The 19,410-nt window shown below is 42.7% G+C and overlaps 1 protein-coding gene across 9 annotated transcripts in view; it reads left to right on the top strand.

Moving 5' to 3' along the window:
* The window catches only part of BLVRA (biliverdin reductase A), a 38,925-nt gene extending 20,145 nt beyond the window's left edge, over positions 1-18,780 (top strand). For 5 of the 9 annotated variants that reach the window (XM_051799439.1, XM_051799435.1, XM_051799438.1 and 2 more), the window contains 6 exons: positions 5,417-5,544; positions 7,218-7,337; positions 7,958-8,055; positions 9,446-9,553; positions 10,289-10,460; positions 15,495-18,780. In XM_051799439.1, the coding sequence (XP_051655399.1) occupies positions 5,426-5,544; positions 7,218-7,337; positions 7,958-8,055; positions 9,446-9,553; positions 10,289-10,460; positions 15,495-15,768 (891 nt within the window). In that variant the 5' untranslated portion in view covers positions 5,417-5,425 and the 3' untranslated portion in view covers positions 15,769-18,780. Of the gene's footprint in view, positions 1-31; positions 139-552; positions 572-1,817; positions 1,902-5,169; positions 5,297-5,416; positions 5,545-7,217; positions 7,338-7,957; positions 8,056-9,445; positions 9,554-10,288; positions 10,461-15,494 lie in introns of those variants that run through there. The other 4 variants (XM_051799437.1, XM_051799440.1, XM_051799431.1 and 1 more) reach the window with 4 other exon arrangements.
* Positions 18,781-19,410: the final 630 nt, after the last annotated feature.

Here is a 19,410-nt window from a genome sequence, read left to right as displayed (position 1 = left end):
AATTTCTGAACTTAAAGTAAGCTCCTGTTTTCAAACTGTGCTACTTCTAGATTCTGCTGACCTGGTCCTGATGCACACTTGGAGCTCTTTATGGATATAAATTTTAAAGAATTGCAACCATATACTTCAAAATAGCAGGTATTTTGGCTTTTTGATGGCTCTACTTGGCAAGTTCTAATGGAACACTGTCCTGGGGGGCCAGAGAGGCTGAGGTTGATCTACAGGGATGATCTCCCCAGAGCACAGGTGCCTGTCTTCAGTGTTCTGGAAGCAGAGACAAGCATGGCAGAAAGCTGGCATGGATCAGCAGGGTTCTCCTGACTGCCCTCCAACACAAAACCCGAAGGCTTTCTCTAGTAAGGTTTGTCCACAGACCTCCAGGTTTTCTGAGTCTACTAACAGACTCTATGGGAATGTTACATTACTCATAGTAGAGGAAGATGGTGATATAGCTCTTGGATGTATAACAGCCCCTGGCAGCAGACATAGTACATCCAAGAGTGCTAGGGACTTGCTTGATATCCCTATGAAGCCATTTGGTGATCAGGGAGGATCCTGATGGCTGGAAAGGGTAAGTATTGTGTTCATCTTCAATACTGTTAAATGTGTTTATTAACCACCTGCACAATAACCTGGAATGTGGCTTTGGTAAGTGCGTGGCTTTGGTAAGTGCGTAGCTTTGGTAAGTCTGTGGATGAAATCCAGCTGGAGGGAGTGGTCAGTACATCAGAGGGGCCTGGGCAGACAGGAACATCCTGATGTTCAGCAAAGGCAAATGTAGAATAGCCCCCTTTTGTATTAGGGAGGGGTTTGAGACATACTGAAACCTGAAAACCATACACCGTTAAAAGCTTAAAAACCAATATTTATTACTAAGAGGTGGTCAACAAAATGAACAAACCCAAAAGGGAGGAAGGAGGAGAGAAATAAGCCCCCAGCACGACCTCTCCGGTTACCCAGCTGTTGCCCATAAAGTTATCTTACCGACCTAGCATGCCTATAATTACCCAGAGCAGAAGCTGCATCCTTGGAGAGTCAGTAAGTTCACAAACTGGCAGGCGTCCCCACCAAAAGGCAATGTTGTCCTTGGAGTGAAGATTAGCTCCTCTCCAAGAAAGCACTATCTGCTTTTATACAATTAACTGAGTGACCACGACCTCCCAGGTGTGGCCAGCACAGCCCAGCCAGAGGCCCTCAGTCCCACCTCCCAGTTATGTAAGTGCATCTCCTCTGCGCACGCGTGAGAACTTCAGAAATCCCCTCACGCACGTGCAGTATGCTTTGGGGGTCTTTCTTAATTGAGTCTGGGGGCGAACCTTCCTCCCCTCCTCATCAAATTCTCCTTCAAATGCCCTTGGAAGAGAATTAGCCAATCACAGAACACCAATTAAAACAGTTTATACAGAAGTTCTCCCTCCAAGGACGAATTCACTGTTTTATCAGTGAACTTGGCAAAGAGAATGTAAACTACTGCAGGTGGCTGGGGCCAAACACAGACCAAAAGTATCAGCATAAATTCACCCTGGTACACCTTTGCATCAGTACAGGTTGGGCACTGTGTGGCTAGAAAGTCAGAAGCTGCCCTGCAGCTACTGATGGACAGGTTGAACTCAGTCCATGACATGCTCTTGTGGCAAAGAAGGCCAACCGTGAACTGGACTGCATTAGCAAGAGTGTAGCTGACAGGACCTGGCTAATCCGTCTGCAGTGCTGTGTCCAGTTTTGTGTACCCTGGTACGAGAAATAAGTTCAAGGATCACCTCCTCTGAGCTCAGGAGTGATGCATCTCAACAAAGAGGAGGTCAGGCAAAAACACCAGGAGGCCTGCATGGATGAACAAGGAGCTCCTGGACACACTCAAACACAAAAAGGAAACCTCCAAAGTATGGAAGCAAGAACAGGTAGTATGGAAGGAATACAGGGAGATTGTCCGAGCAGCCTGGGAGCAGATTAGGAAAGCTAAAGCCCTGATAGAATTAAAGCTGACCAGGGATGTCAAAGGCAGCAAGAAAAGCTTCTACAGGTATGATAACAGGAAGACTAGGGAAAATGTGGGTCCTCCCTGGAAGAAAATGGGAGACCTGGCTGGGATATGGAGAAGTCTGGGATACATAATGACTTTTTTTCCTTGATCTTCATTGGCAAGTGCTCCAGGCACACTACCTGAGTCTCAGAAGGCAAAGGCAGGGACTGAGAGAATGAAGAACTGCCCACTGTAGATGTTTTTGAACCTGACCTTCTCCTAAGGAACCTGAAAGTGCACAAGTCCATGGGACTTCTAAGGCTTTTGAGGGAACTGGCAGATGGTGGACCTGGCAGGGCCAGTAGTTCCTGACATATTTGATGGTCTTCTATGATGGAATTACAGTGTTGGTGGATGGGGAAGAGTAATTGATGGCATCTGCCTTGGTTTGTGCAAAGCATTTGACACTGTCCTGCACACATCCGTGTGTCTGAACTGGAAAGATCACTCAGCAGATAAATTGTTTGGATGGTTGCACTCAACAACACAATGTCCACCAGTGATGAGGGGTATTCCTCAAGGGTCAGTATTGGGACTGACATTGTCAGTCTTTGGGACATCTTTGTCCCAGGGCAGTGGGATCAAGTGCACCTTAAGCAATGCACTTGCCAGTGACACCATGCTGGGTGGTGCAGTCAGTATAATAGAGGAGAGGGATAATGCCATCCAGAGGGCCCTTTTCAGGCTCAAAAAATGGGTCTATGCAAACCTCATGGAGTTCAGCGAGGCCAAGTGCAAAGTCCTGCACCTGGATTGGAGTGATCCCAAGTGCAAATACAGGCTGGGTGGAGAATGCATTGATTGAGGAGAAGCTTGATGTCACCTGGCAATGTGCACTTGCAGACCAGAAAGCCAGCTGTATTCTGGGCTGCGTGGCCAGCAGGTCAAAGGAGGGGATTCTCCCCCTCTACTCTGCTCTTGTGAGACCCTGCTAGGAGTGCTGCATCCAGCTCTGGGCCTCCAACATAAGAAGATATTGACCTGTTGGAGCAGTTTTAGAGGAGGCCATAAAGATGCTCAGACAGCTGGAGCACCTCTCCTAAAAAAACAGGATGAGAGAGTTGGTGTTGTTCAGCCTGGAGAAGAGAAGGCTCTGGGCAGACCTTATAGCAGCCTTCCAGTACCTAAAGGGGGCTACAAGAGAGCTAGAGAGGGACTTTTTACAAGGGCCTATATGGGTGAGAAAAGGGAGAATGGCTTTAGATTAGATATTAGGAAGAAATTCTTTACTGAGGGGGTGGCAAGGTGCTGGAACAGGTTGCCCAGAGAAGTTGTGGATGCCCCATCCCTGGAAGTGTTTAAGGCCAGTTTGGTTGGGACTTTGAGCACCCTGGTCTAGTGAAAGGTGTCCTTGCATGTGGGGGCTGGAGGTTGAAACTAGAGGATCTTTAAGGTCCTTTTCAACCCAAATTATTCTATGATTCTCTGATGAAATACAGGAGCGAGTCCTGTGGAGAGCTATGAAGATGGTAAATGGCTCAAGGAGATGATGAATGACGGCAGGCTTAGGGAACTCAGTTTTTCCCACTTGCAGAAAAGAAATGTAAAGGGCATTAATATTGCTACCTACAGCTTTCTCATGGGAACGTGTAGAGGAATTTGAGCCACACTCTTTTGGAGGTGTGCTATGAAATGGCAAAAGGCAACACAGGAAACTTTTGTAGATGCTAAGAAGAAGTTCTTGTTGTGAGAGCGGTCAAACACGGCAGCAGGGGCCTGAGAGGTTGGAGGATTGCCAACCATGGGAACAGAACTCAGAACTCAGCATGGCCATGGTGCAACTGAATAGGTTTTGGATCAAGTGACCTTCTGGGCCTCCTCACAGCTGAGATCATTCTGAAAGTCTCAGTCTCTTTTCTCTTTGGCCACAGAGAAAAGCAAATGTAACAGAGTCCAGACCAAGACTCTGCCTGTGGCTGGTCCTGAAAATGGGTTGTGTGGTTATATTGCCCTCCTTTCCCCCCACCTCTCTCTCAGCCCTCTTTTCTCTGGTGAACAGTGTCATAATGTTATACCTCAAATATCACTGGAATGTCACTGTAATGCCCATGGACAACTCTTCAGTATATCATTGATTTTTTCTTTTACATTAAACATGCTGCTCTGTGTTTTATCTTTGTACCCTTTTGGCATATATGAAGGGAATGGAGTTCAGCCCTGGCAGGAATATAGGCAGGAGCTTATAGGAAAACAAAATCCAGACAAGGCATGTGATTGGAGACAGGATCTTTTTTTCCTTTGTCCCAGTTGATGTAATTTCTTAGCAGCTGTCAGCCTCTCAGACTGCCAGAACAGTCATTTATGGCTGTGATGCTGCACTGTCCATCTATCCGTTTCAGTGTCAGAAAAGGGCTGCAGTAAATCTAAACAATCTAAAGAGTTCACTCAGATGAAGGGATTGGCAGTGGTGGGAAGGAGAAGACCAAGACAGAAGAAATAGAATTTGAAGGGGTGTTTTCTTGGGATGGAAGGAACAAAAAGTACAGAGGATGTGACTTGACTGTTTTAGGTCATTTTTCCTATAAATTTTCAATTACTTTACAAAGTGTTGCTAGTTGTCAGGGTACTGGAGCAGTACAGGTTTGAAAGGTTTCACCAGTTGCTCAGTGCTTCTGCAAATCAATAGCAAATCAAAACCAACAGAAAAATTTATTACCTGTACCCAGCAGCCCAGCCAGTGAGTGCAATACCTGTCTTGCCCTCCACGTTGTGGCAGAAATGTGCATTTGGGAGATGTAGATCTTGAAGACATGCCTGCTTGTTATTAAAGAGTTGGCAAAGCTTTCTTTGTGCGTGGAAATGTGAAGCAAGTATCTCCACCAGATTATTAGATGGTTGGTTGCAGCTTGACATTGTAGGATGTGCCAGTGGTTACATGGGGCAAGAAAAGATGCTCTTTGCTTCCTGTCCCAAAGTATTCCAGCTATGCTGCTGTACTCTGTGACTGACTGTGTGGCAGCCCGGGGCCCGCTGTACTGCAGACACTCAGGAAGTCAGCAGGGTTTATATAAAGCTCTGCTGGTTTTGCAGAACCTTTTGGCTCCTTTCCAGGGTGGAAGTGGCAATATAAATAGAAGAATGTCTCACTTCTAAAGCCTACTTTCTATTCACGGAAAGGAAGAACTTTGCTGGAGCTGTGATTTCATAGCTGTTAAATACAAGTCTCAAGACCAGTCCTTTGACAGGCTGAACCGCTTGACCACATTTCAATGGGATGCAAGTGAGCTCAGTAGCATACAGCATCACATCTCTGTTAGCTGACATCTCAATAAGGTTTGGCTGTATGAAAGCAGAGTTCAAGAATAATCCATTCTCCCACCTTCCCTCCCAGTTGCTCTTCTCCCTGCTTAAAAAAAAAAACAAGATTGCCTTTTTTTTTTTTCTTTTGGACAGTCTAGCAAAATGTTTGGGACAGTAGTGGTTGGCGTTGGAATTGCTGGCTTAGCACGAATCCGAGACTTGATGAATCCGATGCCTTCCAGCCCTTCTGAGCACCTGAAACTCCTTGGATTCGTATCCAGGTTAGAAATTTCATCTTATCATGTTTAATATGTATATTGCAATGTTTCATTTTTCTGGTGCATGTATCTTTCCAGGTGGAGGACAACTATCTGAGGGGGTCAGGGATGAGATCCAAAGTTTTATTTTTCTCTTATAATTAAGGCTGGCTGAAAAGGGAAAGTTTATGCAAGTATACCTATCATTCTAAGTGGCAGCTCAGAAATGAGCACAGAAAGCTTTGCAAGAGGGAAGAAATAGGTTACCTTAGTGAAATACCTTTAAGAAATTACTAAAATAAAAGCTGAGAGATGTTCTTGCTGTAGGATCTGTATGACAGGAAGAAATTGCAATTCCGTCTGACTGAAATTTCCTACAGGTTTAAGGTAGTGCGACAACAACTACATTAATGACATAGTGTTTGAATAACGTTTGTAGAATTGTTTTTAAAAAGAAGAAGTTTTACAGAGTTTAAAAAAGCTTTTTTTACAAAAGCATGTGCTGTAAAGCTCCCAATACTACAACTTCATCATAAAATTGTATTTTTTTAAAGCCAGATATTGAACCTGTAGATACCTTTAAAGAAAATCCTATGATTTAGTACATACAATAAGGTTGCTTCTTAGAGATCAACAGTTTTTCTCACTAGGTTGGAGCTGTGGAAATTTAGTACGTATTTCCTCTGAGCATTCCTGCTACACTGTCTGCCCCATTACAGTGGAGCATAAAAGTTTTAAATAACTAGGCAGTACATGAACGGATCTCAGATTGTAAATGTATATTTCCAGCTATGTTTAAATTATGCTGGGTTGTCTGAGACTGAATCGACTCATTAGGTCACTCCCTTTATCTCCCTGCCAAATACACTTTTGTCCTCTGATGCCTCTGCCAGTGCTACAGCTAGCCTTGAAGTGCACTGAAGACAGGGTTTCTACTACTTCTTTTAAGAAACAGTGCTGTTGAAATGCATGATTCAGCATAATCTTGCTTGTATTCCAATCACACTCAAACATTACCTGTCTGCTTTCAAGTTCTGCTTGCGGCCTGCTTTCATGCCTTCTGTCACCTATCCTAATACTGTCAAGGTGCCTGCTCCACTCTTGAGTAATGCAAAGGGCTTTTGGGGAGAGTGTGTGTGTTTAATTTTCAGTTGGAGATGTGCTCAAGTTGCTGGCCAAAAGAGCTTTCTCCTTGGCACAGACATGCTGTGTATGTTGCCAGGTGTGAGCCATCACAGCCAAGCATCTGCTTTGTCCTTCTCCTGCTTGTCCGTACTTGCAGTTGTGTGTGGCCCTGCCAGCTCAAGTGCTTTTGCCCACTTTGTCCAGGACAGTGGGGAGAAGTTCTCCCATGGGAGCACAGTGCTCTTTCAAGTCACTCTTTTACAAAGGCTCTTTGGTAATGATACTTATTAAAAACTAAAATGCCAGAATCAGAAAGCACTTTACACTTCAATAGCAGGCCAGTGTCTGTACTGATACCACCACCTACACACTGGCACATCTGTTTGTTTCTCTTGTGCACTCCACTTCTGTCTGTAAGTGCTCACACTCTTCCTGGATAACTGAGCTGCCTTTGTTTTACCCTGCTTGAGCTCAGTGAGGCTGGTCCATGGGAACAGTTTTTAAGTACTGCTATACAACGTGCAGTTGTGAAGAATGGACTGTGACAGTTATATTTATGTTAAATAATGCAGGAGAAGTTTTGGAAATATTAATGAGGCCAAGCAGATTAGCCTGGAAGATGCTCTAAGAAGCAAAGATGTCCATGCAGCCTTCATCAGCACAGAGAACAGAAGCCATGAAGAAACCATCAGGTATTTTGATGGATTTTGCCCTCCTTTTCACACTCTTTCCCTTGTATTTTGGAAGCACAGAGGAGCTGTGTAAACTGTTACAGGAGAGGATGCAGACACTGAAGAAGAGACTGCCAGACTAGAGGCCTGAAATGAATGATAGTGCGTTCCCTAGAGCACCCAATAAGCTCTGGAAGAGAGAAGGATTTAAGATGCATTCGTTTCCCAAGTAATTCCATTTGCATACATCTAGGCCTGTGTTTGATGGACAGGCAGCTTAAAACAGGATTCAAAGCCTTTCCTCACAGATTATATAGCAGAAGGATATGCCAGCACCCCTCTCCAGCTACTTGGGTGTCTGTAAGTTAGAAATTGTAGTGGTCAATTCTGTGGTATTTTAGCAGCTGGAGTGAGGGAATTCTGTGGAAAAAGAAGACTTAAACCCCAGTTTCCATGCTGTTTAAATGTGTGATGTAGCCATCACACTATCCTTGCTAGGAAATTTGCCATTTATTTCTGTTACTCCGTATTGAGCATTTCTCCTTATGGAGCTGGCTGTGGGAATGAGAAGCAACTTGCACAGTGGTAAGAGATGATTACAATAAAATTCTCTGTAATGACTGATCTTTTATCCCTTTCAGAATGTTTTTAGAAGCTGGGAAACATGTCCTTGTTGAGTACCCCATGGCTTTGTCTGCTAAGGCAGCCCATGAGCTCTGGGAGATGGCTGAGCAGAAAGGTAACACATTTGTTCTCAAGAGTGTAAAGTACTACCTGTTGGGTAGTACCACAGGCATCAAACTCAAAGGTGTCTCCAGCCTACTATAAGTCATCACATTCAAGAGAGTATTCCTGTCTCAGAGATGTGCGAATCTAGGATTTAAGACATGTGCCAGTAGGGAAACAAACACTCAAATGTCAATGCTGAGTATGTTCACCCTCGCAAAAACATACCCTCTGTTTGTGACACTGAGAGTGCAGTTAAAGAAGAAAACTTCTGTCACAGTGATAGTAAAGCACTTGGTGAGTGCAGCCATTAGACTTGAGCACTTCCCTGTCCTCTTTCTCCCTTGAAATGGAACTGTAAACAGCTCCCCTAGCTTCTAGCATTTGCGATGTGCTGGTCACATACAGCTGCTCATGCTATTGTGGGGCAGCAAGGCATCCCTGTCTGAAAGACAATTTGTCTCTAAGCAAAATCTTTTTTTTTCTGGGAAGTGTGTAGTACCATCCCTGTGGTGACAAGGGTCAGAAGCTGGCGGTTCAGTTGAGGCCAGTGGGGATGAATGGGGCTGCCAGGGAAAGAGCAGTGCTGGGTAGGAGTGGAGTGCAAATTATTTGGGCAAGTTGTACTATTTATACCACTGCTTCTTAAAAATTTCCTTTGTGACTTTTGTCCTGAAACACCAGAGGTATAGGATTTCTGCTTTGCTGTTTCCCTGTACCAACACCACTTACTGTCTTGTTGCTCACCAAATGGTTTCCCATTGAGCAGAATTTATGCATCTTTTCTTGAAACAGCAGCAGTTACTGTCAGCAGCCTAAACCACTGCTGGAAATCTTCCAGAAAAACATATTGAATGAGGGCCACATTCAACTTGGATAACCTCTATTCCAAAGCAACCCAATTAATAGCAATGGAGGGAGGTACTCCTTAACATATTGTTCCAATCTGGGTCTGAGCATTATACTATTTTTTCCCTTCCCTTTTTCTTTCATACTACCCTGGGAGGAAAAATGCAGAACAAGGAAACGTGAGGAAAAAGAGGCCAAGAATTAATCCATCCGTTACTCTGAAGACTCATGTGTCAGCCTTAGTTGGGTATTGAGTTTCATTACAGAGTTTCTGTTAAACATAAACTACTGTTTCCGTAGTCTTTATATTTGTTGTCTCCCGAAAATCCTTAACCCAGATTGATGCCTCAGCACAGGGCACATGTTTGGTTTTCTTCCTGACATCACTTTGCCAGCCATGCATGAGAATATTTCTAAGTGAGTTCCCACTGGTGCTTGGTGAAGTCTTCACTGTGTAGACATGACTTTGATTCACACAGAAAGCTTTTATTTAATCTGTCCTGATTTTTGGCTTGTTTTGTTTTTGTTTTTGTTTTTTTTTTTTTTACTGGCAGATAAAGTGCTCCATGTGGAGCACATTGAACTTCTTACTGAAGAGTACAAGCAGCTGAAAAAAGAGGTGGCTGGGAAAGACCTGGTGAAGGGAACGCTGCATTTCACAGGTCAGTAGCTGTGAGGAAATCAAAGTACATCTGGACTTATGTGCCTGCTCCACAGGGACACCAGTCCTTCATTCAGTCCTTTTACACATTAGTCTGTCTATAAACTGAGTAGGGACACAGGTATTGGTTCTGGATATTTCCATGAAACAATGGAACTGTCTGGAAAGCACCTTTGCCTTAACGGTTGTGTTCTATGGACTGTTGCTTTGCTACTTTCTTTCTGCTATCTGGTGAGGGGTGCAAGCCCATGCCTTGGTGTATGGAGGAGAGAGCACTCCTTCAGACCTTCTTGTACCCTGGTGTGAGTGACAAATTTCTCATTCATATTGGTCTTGAAGAGGAGGTTGAGTGCTGAGGAAGCATTCCAATTTCAAGACCTTTAGTCTTCCATACTGATGTTTGGTCACAGAAGACCTTGAAGAGATTTTTTTAATCTGTTTCTTTTTCCTCCCTGCTTTATACCCTTGTTGAATCCACATACACCCTCCTGTCCTCAGCATGTCCCAAAGGGTTTGTTGTATATGTACTTTGTGCAGCCTTCTCTGCCACAGGTCACCAACTTGTCCATTTCAAGGCTGACTGTGTTTGTTGACTTTCCTACTCAGTCCATCCACTCATGACCTTTCTACAACCAGATCTCTTAAGTCGACAACTCTGCAGTTACTTCATCCTTTCCTATGCAGAAAGCATTATTCTTTTTCATATTTCTCAAGAGTTTTTATTGTGTTGCACCAGGTAGTGTCCTTGATGAAAACAAATCAGGATTCCCAGCTTTCAGTGGAATTGCCCGGCTCACTTGGCTGATTGACCTCTTTGGAGACCTCACTGTTACCTCTGCCACCAGAGAAAAACAGAAGGATAAGAATTATTCCAGAATGACTGTTCACTTCCAGACGGCAAATAAGAAGTGAGTAATGGCTGTGGCAGCAGGTGAGCCAGGCTCCTCATTGTCTGCAGGAATTCTGCATCCTCTCTTCCTCTTGAGGAAACAGTGGTTGGATGCTGACATGAAGGTGTACAGGAGAAAACTCTTTTGATGATGCATTTTGTAGTATTGAGTTTGATCTCCTTTTTACTATATGATAACAATATCTTTTCTTTCAAATAGGATCTTTTTAATGACCTTGCTATAAAATAGCATATTTTAAAATATTTTGTGACTATGAAGTAAGTAATCAGTGTTTCATACTGTGGGTTGAGTACTCAGCTTGGTCTAAAGTCTGGTAAAAACTCTCAGGTTTGGTTATTCTGGACCATCTGTACAGAGATTATGTCCTTTCTGATAGGCTGAAGTTACTGTTGATGACAGATTAATGTGTGCTATAGATGCAACTTGAGAATTATCTGATGTGAAAAGGTACAGAGAAGTTACCCAAGCTCTGCGTGTTTCCTAGGAGGTAGAAAGGGTGATGGAACAATTTGTTCCTTTCTTTTTACTCCTGCTTTCCTAGTTTTCTATATAGGATGCTCTGCCTTTGAGATGGATGACCCCTTATAGGCATATGACAAGAAGTATATTGAAAAGACTGTGGAGAGCAGGGGAAAATAAGACCCCATGGGAAAATATGCTGGCCTATGTTCATTTGTAACAAATAGCCCTTTTTTTGTTGCACACATCTTCCTAGAACTCTTAAAAAAAACCAAAGCCAACACAGAATTTTAGAAAACTGTTTAGGTAAAGTAATACCCTGAAGGACTAGTATTTGGGGAGGGAATAATCAGGGCTCCTTTGAACTGTTGGTTTCACCTCGGGTCTAGTTAAGCATTTTATCAGCCACTCCTACAGAGCCTACTGGCGTTTATCTTAGGATTAGCATCTTGTTTTAGCAATTTTTCTCTCTCTTTAAATAAAACATCCTTTCCAATTCCTTTTAAAATGCAGTTGTGAGAGGACAGAACTCTGTATACAAGCTCTGTTTACCCTCTTAGCAGTTTGCTAGTAACACAAGTAGCTGTAAAGATCTTGATAGAGTGAGATTTTGAACTAATTCCAGCAGGTGGAACTAGCGGGTGGTTTAAACATTTCCCTTGCTGTCCTGTCTCCTGGGTAGTCCTTAGCTGCTTTATATGATATTTGCTGGATACAGAACTGTTTCTGTTTTACTGGGGGTTTTTTCCTGCTCCACACCACTAACCAATACCTGCTTTTCTTAGCCCTTGGATGGATCAGTGTTTTGTCACCATGAGTGTTTTAATGACTTTGGGGACAGTCAGTTTTATGCCTCTGGGATAATTTATGCCAGTTGGAAAGTTACATAGCGTTCCTGTATTCTGTTCAGTGCTGAGGCCATACTTCCTGCTGACCTTCCCCTGTTGACGTCAATGGAGTTACTGCAGCAGAGAATTTGGCCCACTGTCTGTCAAGTGAGGTTATGGCCCAGCAGCAATGGTGATGGTGTTACAGCTCTAATTTGCCCAATCTTCATTTTGCTGAAGGATGGGAAAGGTCTGCCCCTTTCCTGAGAGCTATCCCATCCTTTTTTGAAAGACATGAATGCACTACCTTGAGAAAACAGATTAATTGATCCTATTTTCTGCCTTGGAAAATACAGCAGGTGCAGAGTGCGGGAGCCTGTGTTCTGCTTGTTAAGCAGGGATTTGTGCAAAGGGTATAGCCTGTCTCTGCTGCACGGCCCACCCTGGCTGCTTGTCTGTCTCTGGGTGAATTTTGGAGGTGTGTGTTAATGCCTGGCACCCAGCTATTTGAGAGATGACCTCTGCCTCTGTTGTGTTTCCAAGAAGGCTGAGCTGACAGCCTCTCTGTGATAAAACATTGAGCAATCCAGGAAAAGCCAAACCTCTACTGACAGCGCGTCTGGTTTGGGACTGCAGTTCCTGTCCAAGGATTACAGAGCTTGGATTCAGTAAATGTCAGAAATCAATTTTTAGTGCAAGCTGGAGAGATAATGATTTGGACAACATCTCTTTTGATGTTAACCAGAGGTAGGGTCCAATTGTCTAATTCCCATCCAAGCTAAGGGAGACCCTCATTGACTGCATAACAAATAAAAAATATTGGCATTTTCAAAGTGTGAAAAGGAAAATTTTTAAAAGAAATTGAAGACATTTTCTGAACACCTATTCTGACAGTAAACATTTGAAATTATGTTTTTATGGACATCTAAGCTTGCAGAGTCTAATAAAATAGCTTCAAATTGAGCTTGCATAGAAAATCATGTAATACATGCTTTCTGCAGAAGTTGCTGCATAGAATATTAAGCTGAGTGTACCCAGAATTCTTTCAAGCATGAAGCCAGCTTAATTCTTCTGGAGATACAAAGAATGCTTGCTTCATTTTGGTTTATTGAGCTAATGCAATCCAGCAAGGGCCACTCATTATTTGAGGAATCAGGGAATCAGAAAAGCAGAAAGTCTCTTCCTATCTCTGGATAAAATGTAGCTAGGATATCTCTGCCAGTTTGAAATCTGGAAAGACAGAAAGTCAGGGTGGTTTCTTCTCTGCAGACTGCTTTGAAAAAAGTCAGTATAAAAGTGGTTTGTTAATGCTTGGTAAATTTTCTTTTTCTTCTTCTTCTTTAAATATGTAACATATTTAATGTGGCGTTATTCAGCTATCAAAAATGTTGGATTTGTTGCTTCTAAGTAACACTACTAACACTTCTAAATAACTAAATACATCTGTAGCCAGACAATACTTTCATACAAATCTTTAATGAAAGTGGATAAATTGTCTATGAAAAAAGCAGCAGCCCTTCACAGTTTTCTGACATAAAATATAAGCCTGTTTCTTAAGCTACAAAATTGGTTAAATAATGTGGACTTACAACACACTTATTTTTATAGCAAAATAAGAGACTAATTTTAGAGTAGAAGTTGTCAATTAAAAAGAATATGTTTTGATTACCAATCAAGTAGCATCAACCTCTCTTTGGGAAGATGACTATAATTCCAATTGCAGAAGAAGAGAAATCTATTAGTAAACTCAACATTTTCCTGCTCACTGATCTAAATCAGTCATTCTAATAATTTCGATTAAACTCTGCCTGCTCTGCATGATTGTGCTTCTGGTTCAGTGGCTTACCCAAGCTAGAGCAGAAGGCGTACACTTGAGCCTGATCACTGATGTGCATCTGCTCTAGATCATCCCAGGGAGGTGACCCTGCATTGACAGGGCCTGTTTTGGATCGTATTGTGAACTCCTTGCTATTACATGATGGAGATCTTTGCCTATACCTGCCCAGTGGTTTCTTCATATCTCCCTACCTGAGCTAAAGCAGCTTTGAATAACAGTGGCCTGAACCCTCTGTGGCTGTTTACTATCATAGGAATATAAAACCAGCTCTGTCAAGTCAGAGCAAAGCCTCGCTTGCTCAGCAGCCTCTGACCCAGATCAACAGCCTTTACCTCAGGGAAGGAGGATGAGAACACAGAAAACGCTGAGTGATATGGCCCTCAAGCACCCTTCTGGCTTGCAGCCACATGTAGCCTTGAGACTTCCTAAACCCCGTGGTGTCTCTGCATTTATTAGTCCCCTGAGGATTTTTTTGGTGTGTTCTTGCAGGTTGTGATTTAGGTATTTTTCCCCCCCTCCAGTTATTTTATTCTGTTCAGGCAGATTCACCTGGCCATGCTTAATTTTTAGAGGGGGGTGTGGTGTGGCAGTACAGATGAGCAAAGAATAGCTGATACAATGATGTAAAATATAGAAAATGAATCCTAAAGTATAAAAGATGAGAGGTGCAGAATCATTAAGTTGAGTGCTCTGCAGAATGCATTCAGGGTAGATTGACAAGGACTTTCCTTCCAGATCTAATGATACTGAAGATTTAATGGGCAGTACTTGGAAACAGAATTTGTTCTTCCAGGCTATTGATGCCTTCATAATTTGTGAATGGCAGACTAAAGTGGGATATAAAGGACTCTGGAAGGGCTATCAATAACCAAGTAAGAAAAATAATGTGCATCCTCTAAACAGAGGCAGTAGTGAGTGCTGATGAATGAGCTGCAGAAGGGTAATGGCATGGTTCAGACAGTTGAGAAAGAGCAGGAAGGGAGGACTGTGACTGTTGCTAGTGTTGAGGACCATTCCTCAAAGCCTCTGCAAGCACTTGCAGTGTTGTGTCAGGGAGTCTGAGTACCCTGAAGTGATGCAGCATGTCCCATGGCTCCTCTCTCCTCAGCCAATATGGGAAGTTGGGGGGAAAAGTGCAAGCTGTGCAGGTCAATAGCCATTACCACCAGTGCTTGGTTTAGAGACTGTGGCTATCAAGTTGGCATAAGACAGGATTCTGCTCTGATTAAGAAAGATCAGCCTGAGAACTGAAATAGGAAAAATTGCCATTTTCTGGTATAATTTTTAGGATCAGCTCAGTGGTCCCAGTGTAGAGAAAGAAACATATTTTCAAAGTTCAGAGAGTATGGACACTTGTGTCTGTGTGAGTGAACTTGCCACCTGTCCAGTTTATCCCAAAGGGGTGAGGTTCAGCTCACGCTGTAGCACCTGGATCATCATTATGTACCTGAGCGACCTGAATTTATTCTCGCTGGAGGAATGACTAGATATTGAGGGCCTTGTGGGATTAGCTGTGATTGAATCATGTACAAAATATTTGAATGTTTCACTGCACTTTTCATCCAAGTCCATGAACAAACAGATTAAACTTCCCTTTTCCCTGTGAGCTGGCTGGACATTGCTGGCTTCACTTTGTGCATGGGGAAAACAAAGCTGGAGGGAGCTTAGATGGTGTGCTGGAAGTCATGGAGTGAAGAAATGGCAGAGTTAAGACTGTTACTTGCTGTTGAGCTCTGTAACCACAAGGCACATTTTTCAGAACATGTTGCCTGAATATGCAATGACTGATATTTAAAAATGGTGCATTTATTAGAGCACTTTCTGTAAATGTTGAGGAAAAAACCACATAAATTAGAGCTGTTGATTCCGTTTCTTAATAAATACTCTTCCTCTGTTCCTTCACACTAGACCTCTGACTTGGATTGAAGAAAGGGGACCAGGGATGAGACGTGAAAAGAAAATCAACTTCTGTTTCACAAGTGGTTGCCTGGAGAACTTCCCTGAAGCCCCAAGGTCTTCTGTGGGACTTTTCATGCAGGATCAGAACCTCTTTGCCAAAAAACTGCTGGGCCAGGTATCCAAGGAAGAGCTGGCTGCTGAGAAATGGAGAATTTTGCGGTGCCTTGACCTTGCTGAGGTGATCCAACAGTACTGTGAGGAGCCAGAGAAAATCTATTCCTGAGACTGCTCTTAGGGAAGGAAGAACACGGCAGACAGAAAAGCTGTAGGCCTAGAACTCACTGTTGCCATCAAGCAGTTGCTATTTCTGTTTCATTACCTTCTTTTTGACTACTTGTGATTCCTAGACTCTCTGGGTGGTCTGGAGAGCCTGGGCTATACCGTGTGCCTTCTGGTTTGCACCTGAACAAAGCAGCATTCACCTACACCGATGCATTGCTGTCCTTTCAGGTAGATAGGAACCTAGCAACAACAAGCTTTCTTGTGATTCAGTTGGAAATATCCCTGAGAGCAGATCCTGGAGAACTGTAAATACTATATATAATTTTCTCTTCTAAGATGTGTTCCCCCACTCCAGATATGTCTGAAAATGAGATATGTCTTGGTAGTATTCATGTACTATTTTCTAGAAAAAAGTATTAGCTGCAATGAAGTTCTTGTTTAGTTTTTCACCTCTTTACTTGATATGCAGAACTTGTGCCACCACAGTTCTGACCTTTTCTTCCAGATGCCCTGAATTGTTCTGTGTGTTTGCTCTAATTAGTTGTTGTGCCTCTTAGTTTTGGGGGTGTTTTTTGTGTGTGGTTTCATTTTTTGGGGAGGTGGGTAGTTTTCACACTGGAAGTCATCTACCTTCAAATAGAATCTGTATTCATATCAAAAGAATAGAAGAAAAATCTTGTCTCTTGATAGTTGCCGTATTAGTTCACTCAATTTCTCTGGTGTCCTGTGCCAACATAGAAATCTTTTCCCAGCAGAGATTAGGTACATACATTAAACTAATGAATTGCCTGCTTGCTTTCTACTGAATATAAATATTTTTCTTCTGTTGTACTGGAAGCAGCATATTATTGTGCCTGATTTGTGTTCTGTATCTAATTTAGCATGTGAATGGGTAACGGTGAAAAATAATAAATATCCTGCCTTTAAGAAAAAAATAACTAATGTGCTCCTGGAAACAGGGAAATTCATTAGAAATAGTGATAAATTTAGAATAGAACTGTATAAAATGGAGCAATTTGCAAATATAGCCAGACAGTTATGTCATGGTTCAACCCCAGCTGGCAGCTAAGCACCACGCAGCTGCTTGCTCAGTGGGATGGGGAAGAGAATCAGAAAGGTAATAGTGAGAAAAAAAAAAGGTGTTTTGAGATAATGACAGTTTACCGGACAAAGCAAAAGCCACATGTGCTAGCAAAGTGAAACAGGGAATTAATTCACCACTTGCCATGGGCAGGCATCAGCCATCCCCAAGAAAGCTGGGCTCTATCGTGAACAGTGGCTGCTTGGGAAGACAAATTCCCTCATTCTGAATATCCTCCCCTTCCTTCTCCTTCCTCAGCTTTATATGCTCAGCATGACACCCTATGGTATGGGATATCCCTTTGGTCATTTAGGGTCAACTGTCTTGGCTGTGTCCCCTCTCAAATTCTTGTGAACCTCCAGCCTACTTGCTGGTGGGAGGGGATGAGAAACAGAAGAGGTCTTGAGGCCATGCAAGCACAACTCAGCAATAACTAAAACATCCCTGTTTTATCAACACTGTTTCCAGCACAAATTCAAAACACAGGCCCATATTAGCTACTGTGACTCGATTTTACTCTACCCCAGCCAAAACCAACACAGGTTATGGCATGTGACACTTGTGGGAATGCATCTTTAGCATTTATACTGTAGTCACAGGATCACATATGAGAATACTATCACTTCCCTGAAGAAGCATTTTAGTTTTAGAAGCCTAAACACTGCACAAAACTATTAACAATTCCTCTGGTTGCCTTTTACTTTCTAATTACAGCCTCTATTGGTGCTACATTAATATAGTAGCAAACTGCAGTCTGTGCAGTTATTCTTTCAAACCGGAAGCATTTTTTTTTCCACCTTATCACTTGGGCAGTCTTTTAATAAGGGAACATATATGTTGTGAATGTATACATAATTACAGCCAGTCAATATTGATGGAAAAAAAGTCTTCCTTTGGATAAATTGTGTTCATTCAGAAGTTAGATACTGTTCAGTTAGCTGGAAACAAGGAAGGAAAGTCCATATATTTTCTTCCAAATCAGTCAGATTTTAGGAACGACTGGAGTTTGATGTGTGAATGAATTCTGCATGTGACATTTGTTTAAATCTACCCTATCTGTTAAAATCAGTGAAAACCCTCCTATTACCTTCAATGGATTGAAACCCATGTGGGTTGGCAGCAGATTTGTGCAGGCAGATCCTGTGGTTGTCCACCCAAATGGACACCCTACTGAGCATTCACAGGGACTTCTGTGCCAATGTGATGGACATGGTGTGGGCACATCTGATGCTGTATGAGGTGGAAAAGTGGGGTTTTGGCAAAATGCAAAAAGTCCATCAGGGCTTATAATGAAATTAGAGTTTTCTCTGTGTGTCTGTCTCCTATGTATGACAGCCTGTGAAAGGTCCTGTTTCTTGATAAATTCCTCATTTGTGAATATGGGGTGAATGCCACTGGTTTACATGGTAATTCAAAATGGGTAGCTGTGGAGGGAAGGCAAAGGGAACAGAGATTCACACATCTCTAGGCATCAAAATTAGCCAACACATCTCCCTGGGCATGCTCTGCAATTGCTGGTGAGAGCATTAGTATTCCTCTAAGAAACAGGAAATAAATTCACAAGAGCTCTGTAGAGCAGCAGTATAACACTGTGCAGTGAATTGCCCTCTGGAGAAACTTGTTTCTGTAGAGAGCACCTGGGGAAATTAGTTGGCTAATTTGAGATAGGGAAAGCAGATGCCTAGAGCTGGATATCTCACACTCTCCTCCACCCCCCTTCTATTAGTTAGGTAAGCTAACCTGCTTACCTACTACTGTCTGCCCTGCTCCTGGGAGCCTGCAGCATTTAAATGGCTTTTCCTTCTGCACTGTGAATTTGCCAAGGTACTGTGATGGTTTGTATATGAGTGCTACTGGATGCCCAGTTTCAAATGTATGTATGTATTGTTTAACCAGATTCCAAACTCACCAATAAAATATTGGAACTCTTAATCATTCCTTTTAGTTCCCTTTTTCCTTCATTAGCAGTTCCCATTGCCTGTGATGAAAGTGTCTCTGTCCCAACTGGTTCTTTTCCTCTCTTTCACTCATCAAGGCCTGTGAAATCCTGCCAGTGACTACAGGCTGTGATAATATCCTAAAGCCCTCAGCTGCCTCCTTCTGTTTCAAAGTTCTGAATACAGGTGTGGTAGGGTGTGAGACCTTACCTCAACTCATGAGCTCTCCCACAAAATTCCTGCCCTTCCTATGCTGTCTGACACCTGCCCAAGAGTACTAGCAAGTCTAAATCTCACTGTACACTTCCAGTTTCCCATTCACAACAACCCAGTGTATTTGAGCAACATTTTTGAATCTGCTAGGTAGAATCTAAAACAGGTATTGAAATGGATTTTCTTGTGTTTTTAATAAACTGCTTTGTTGTAGCAGAAATTACAGAGTTTTTTAGCTAGCATTTGGCATAATCTGAACCCAGACAGTTTTACAGTTGCAGAGGTATGGAAAGGTAAGTAGAAGATGTGACATGGGCAGGTTAATATATCACCCTCTTTGGAGGTGGCTGTTTTATGCTCTTGCTGCTGGAAATCACCCTGCTCCTGTGGAACACTAGGAAGTCTGTTGCAG

This window comes from Manacus candei, unplaced genomic scaffold (genome assembly GCF_025592945.1).
Source record: "Manacus candei isolate 608988 ecotype Guabito, Panama unplaced genomic scaffold, ASM2559294v1 h1tg000049l, whole genome shotgun sequence".
Classification (NCBI taxonomy): Eukaryota; Metazoa; Chordata; class Aves; order Passeriformes; family Pipridae; genus Manacus; species Manacus candei.
The sequence above is the reverse complement of the archived record's forward strand: the minus strand, read 5'-3'. Positions and strand labels throughout refer to the sequence as shown.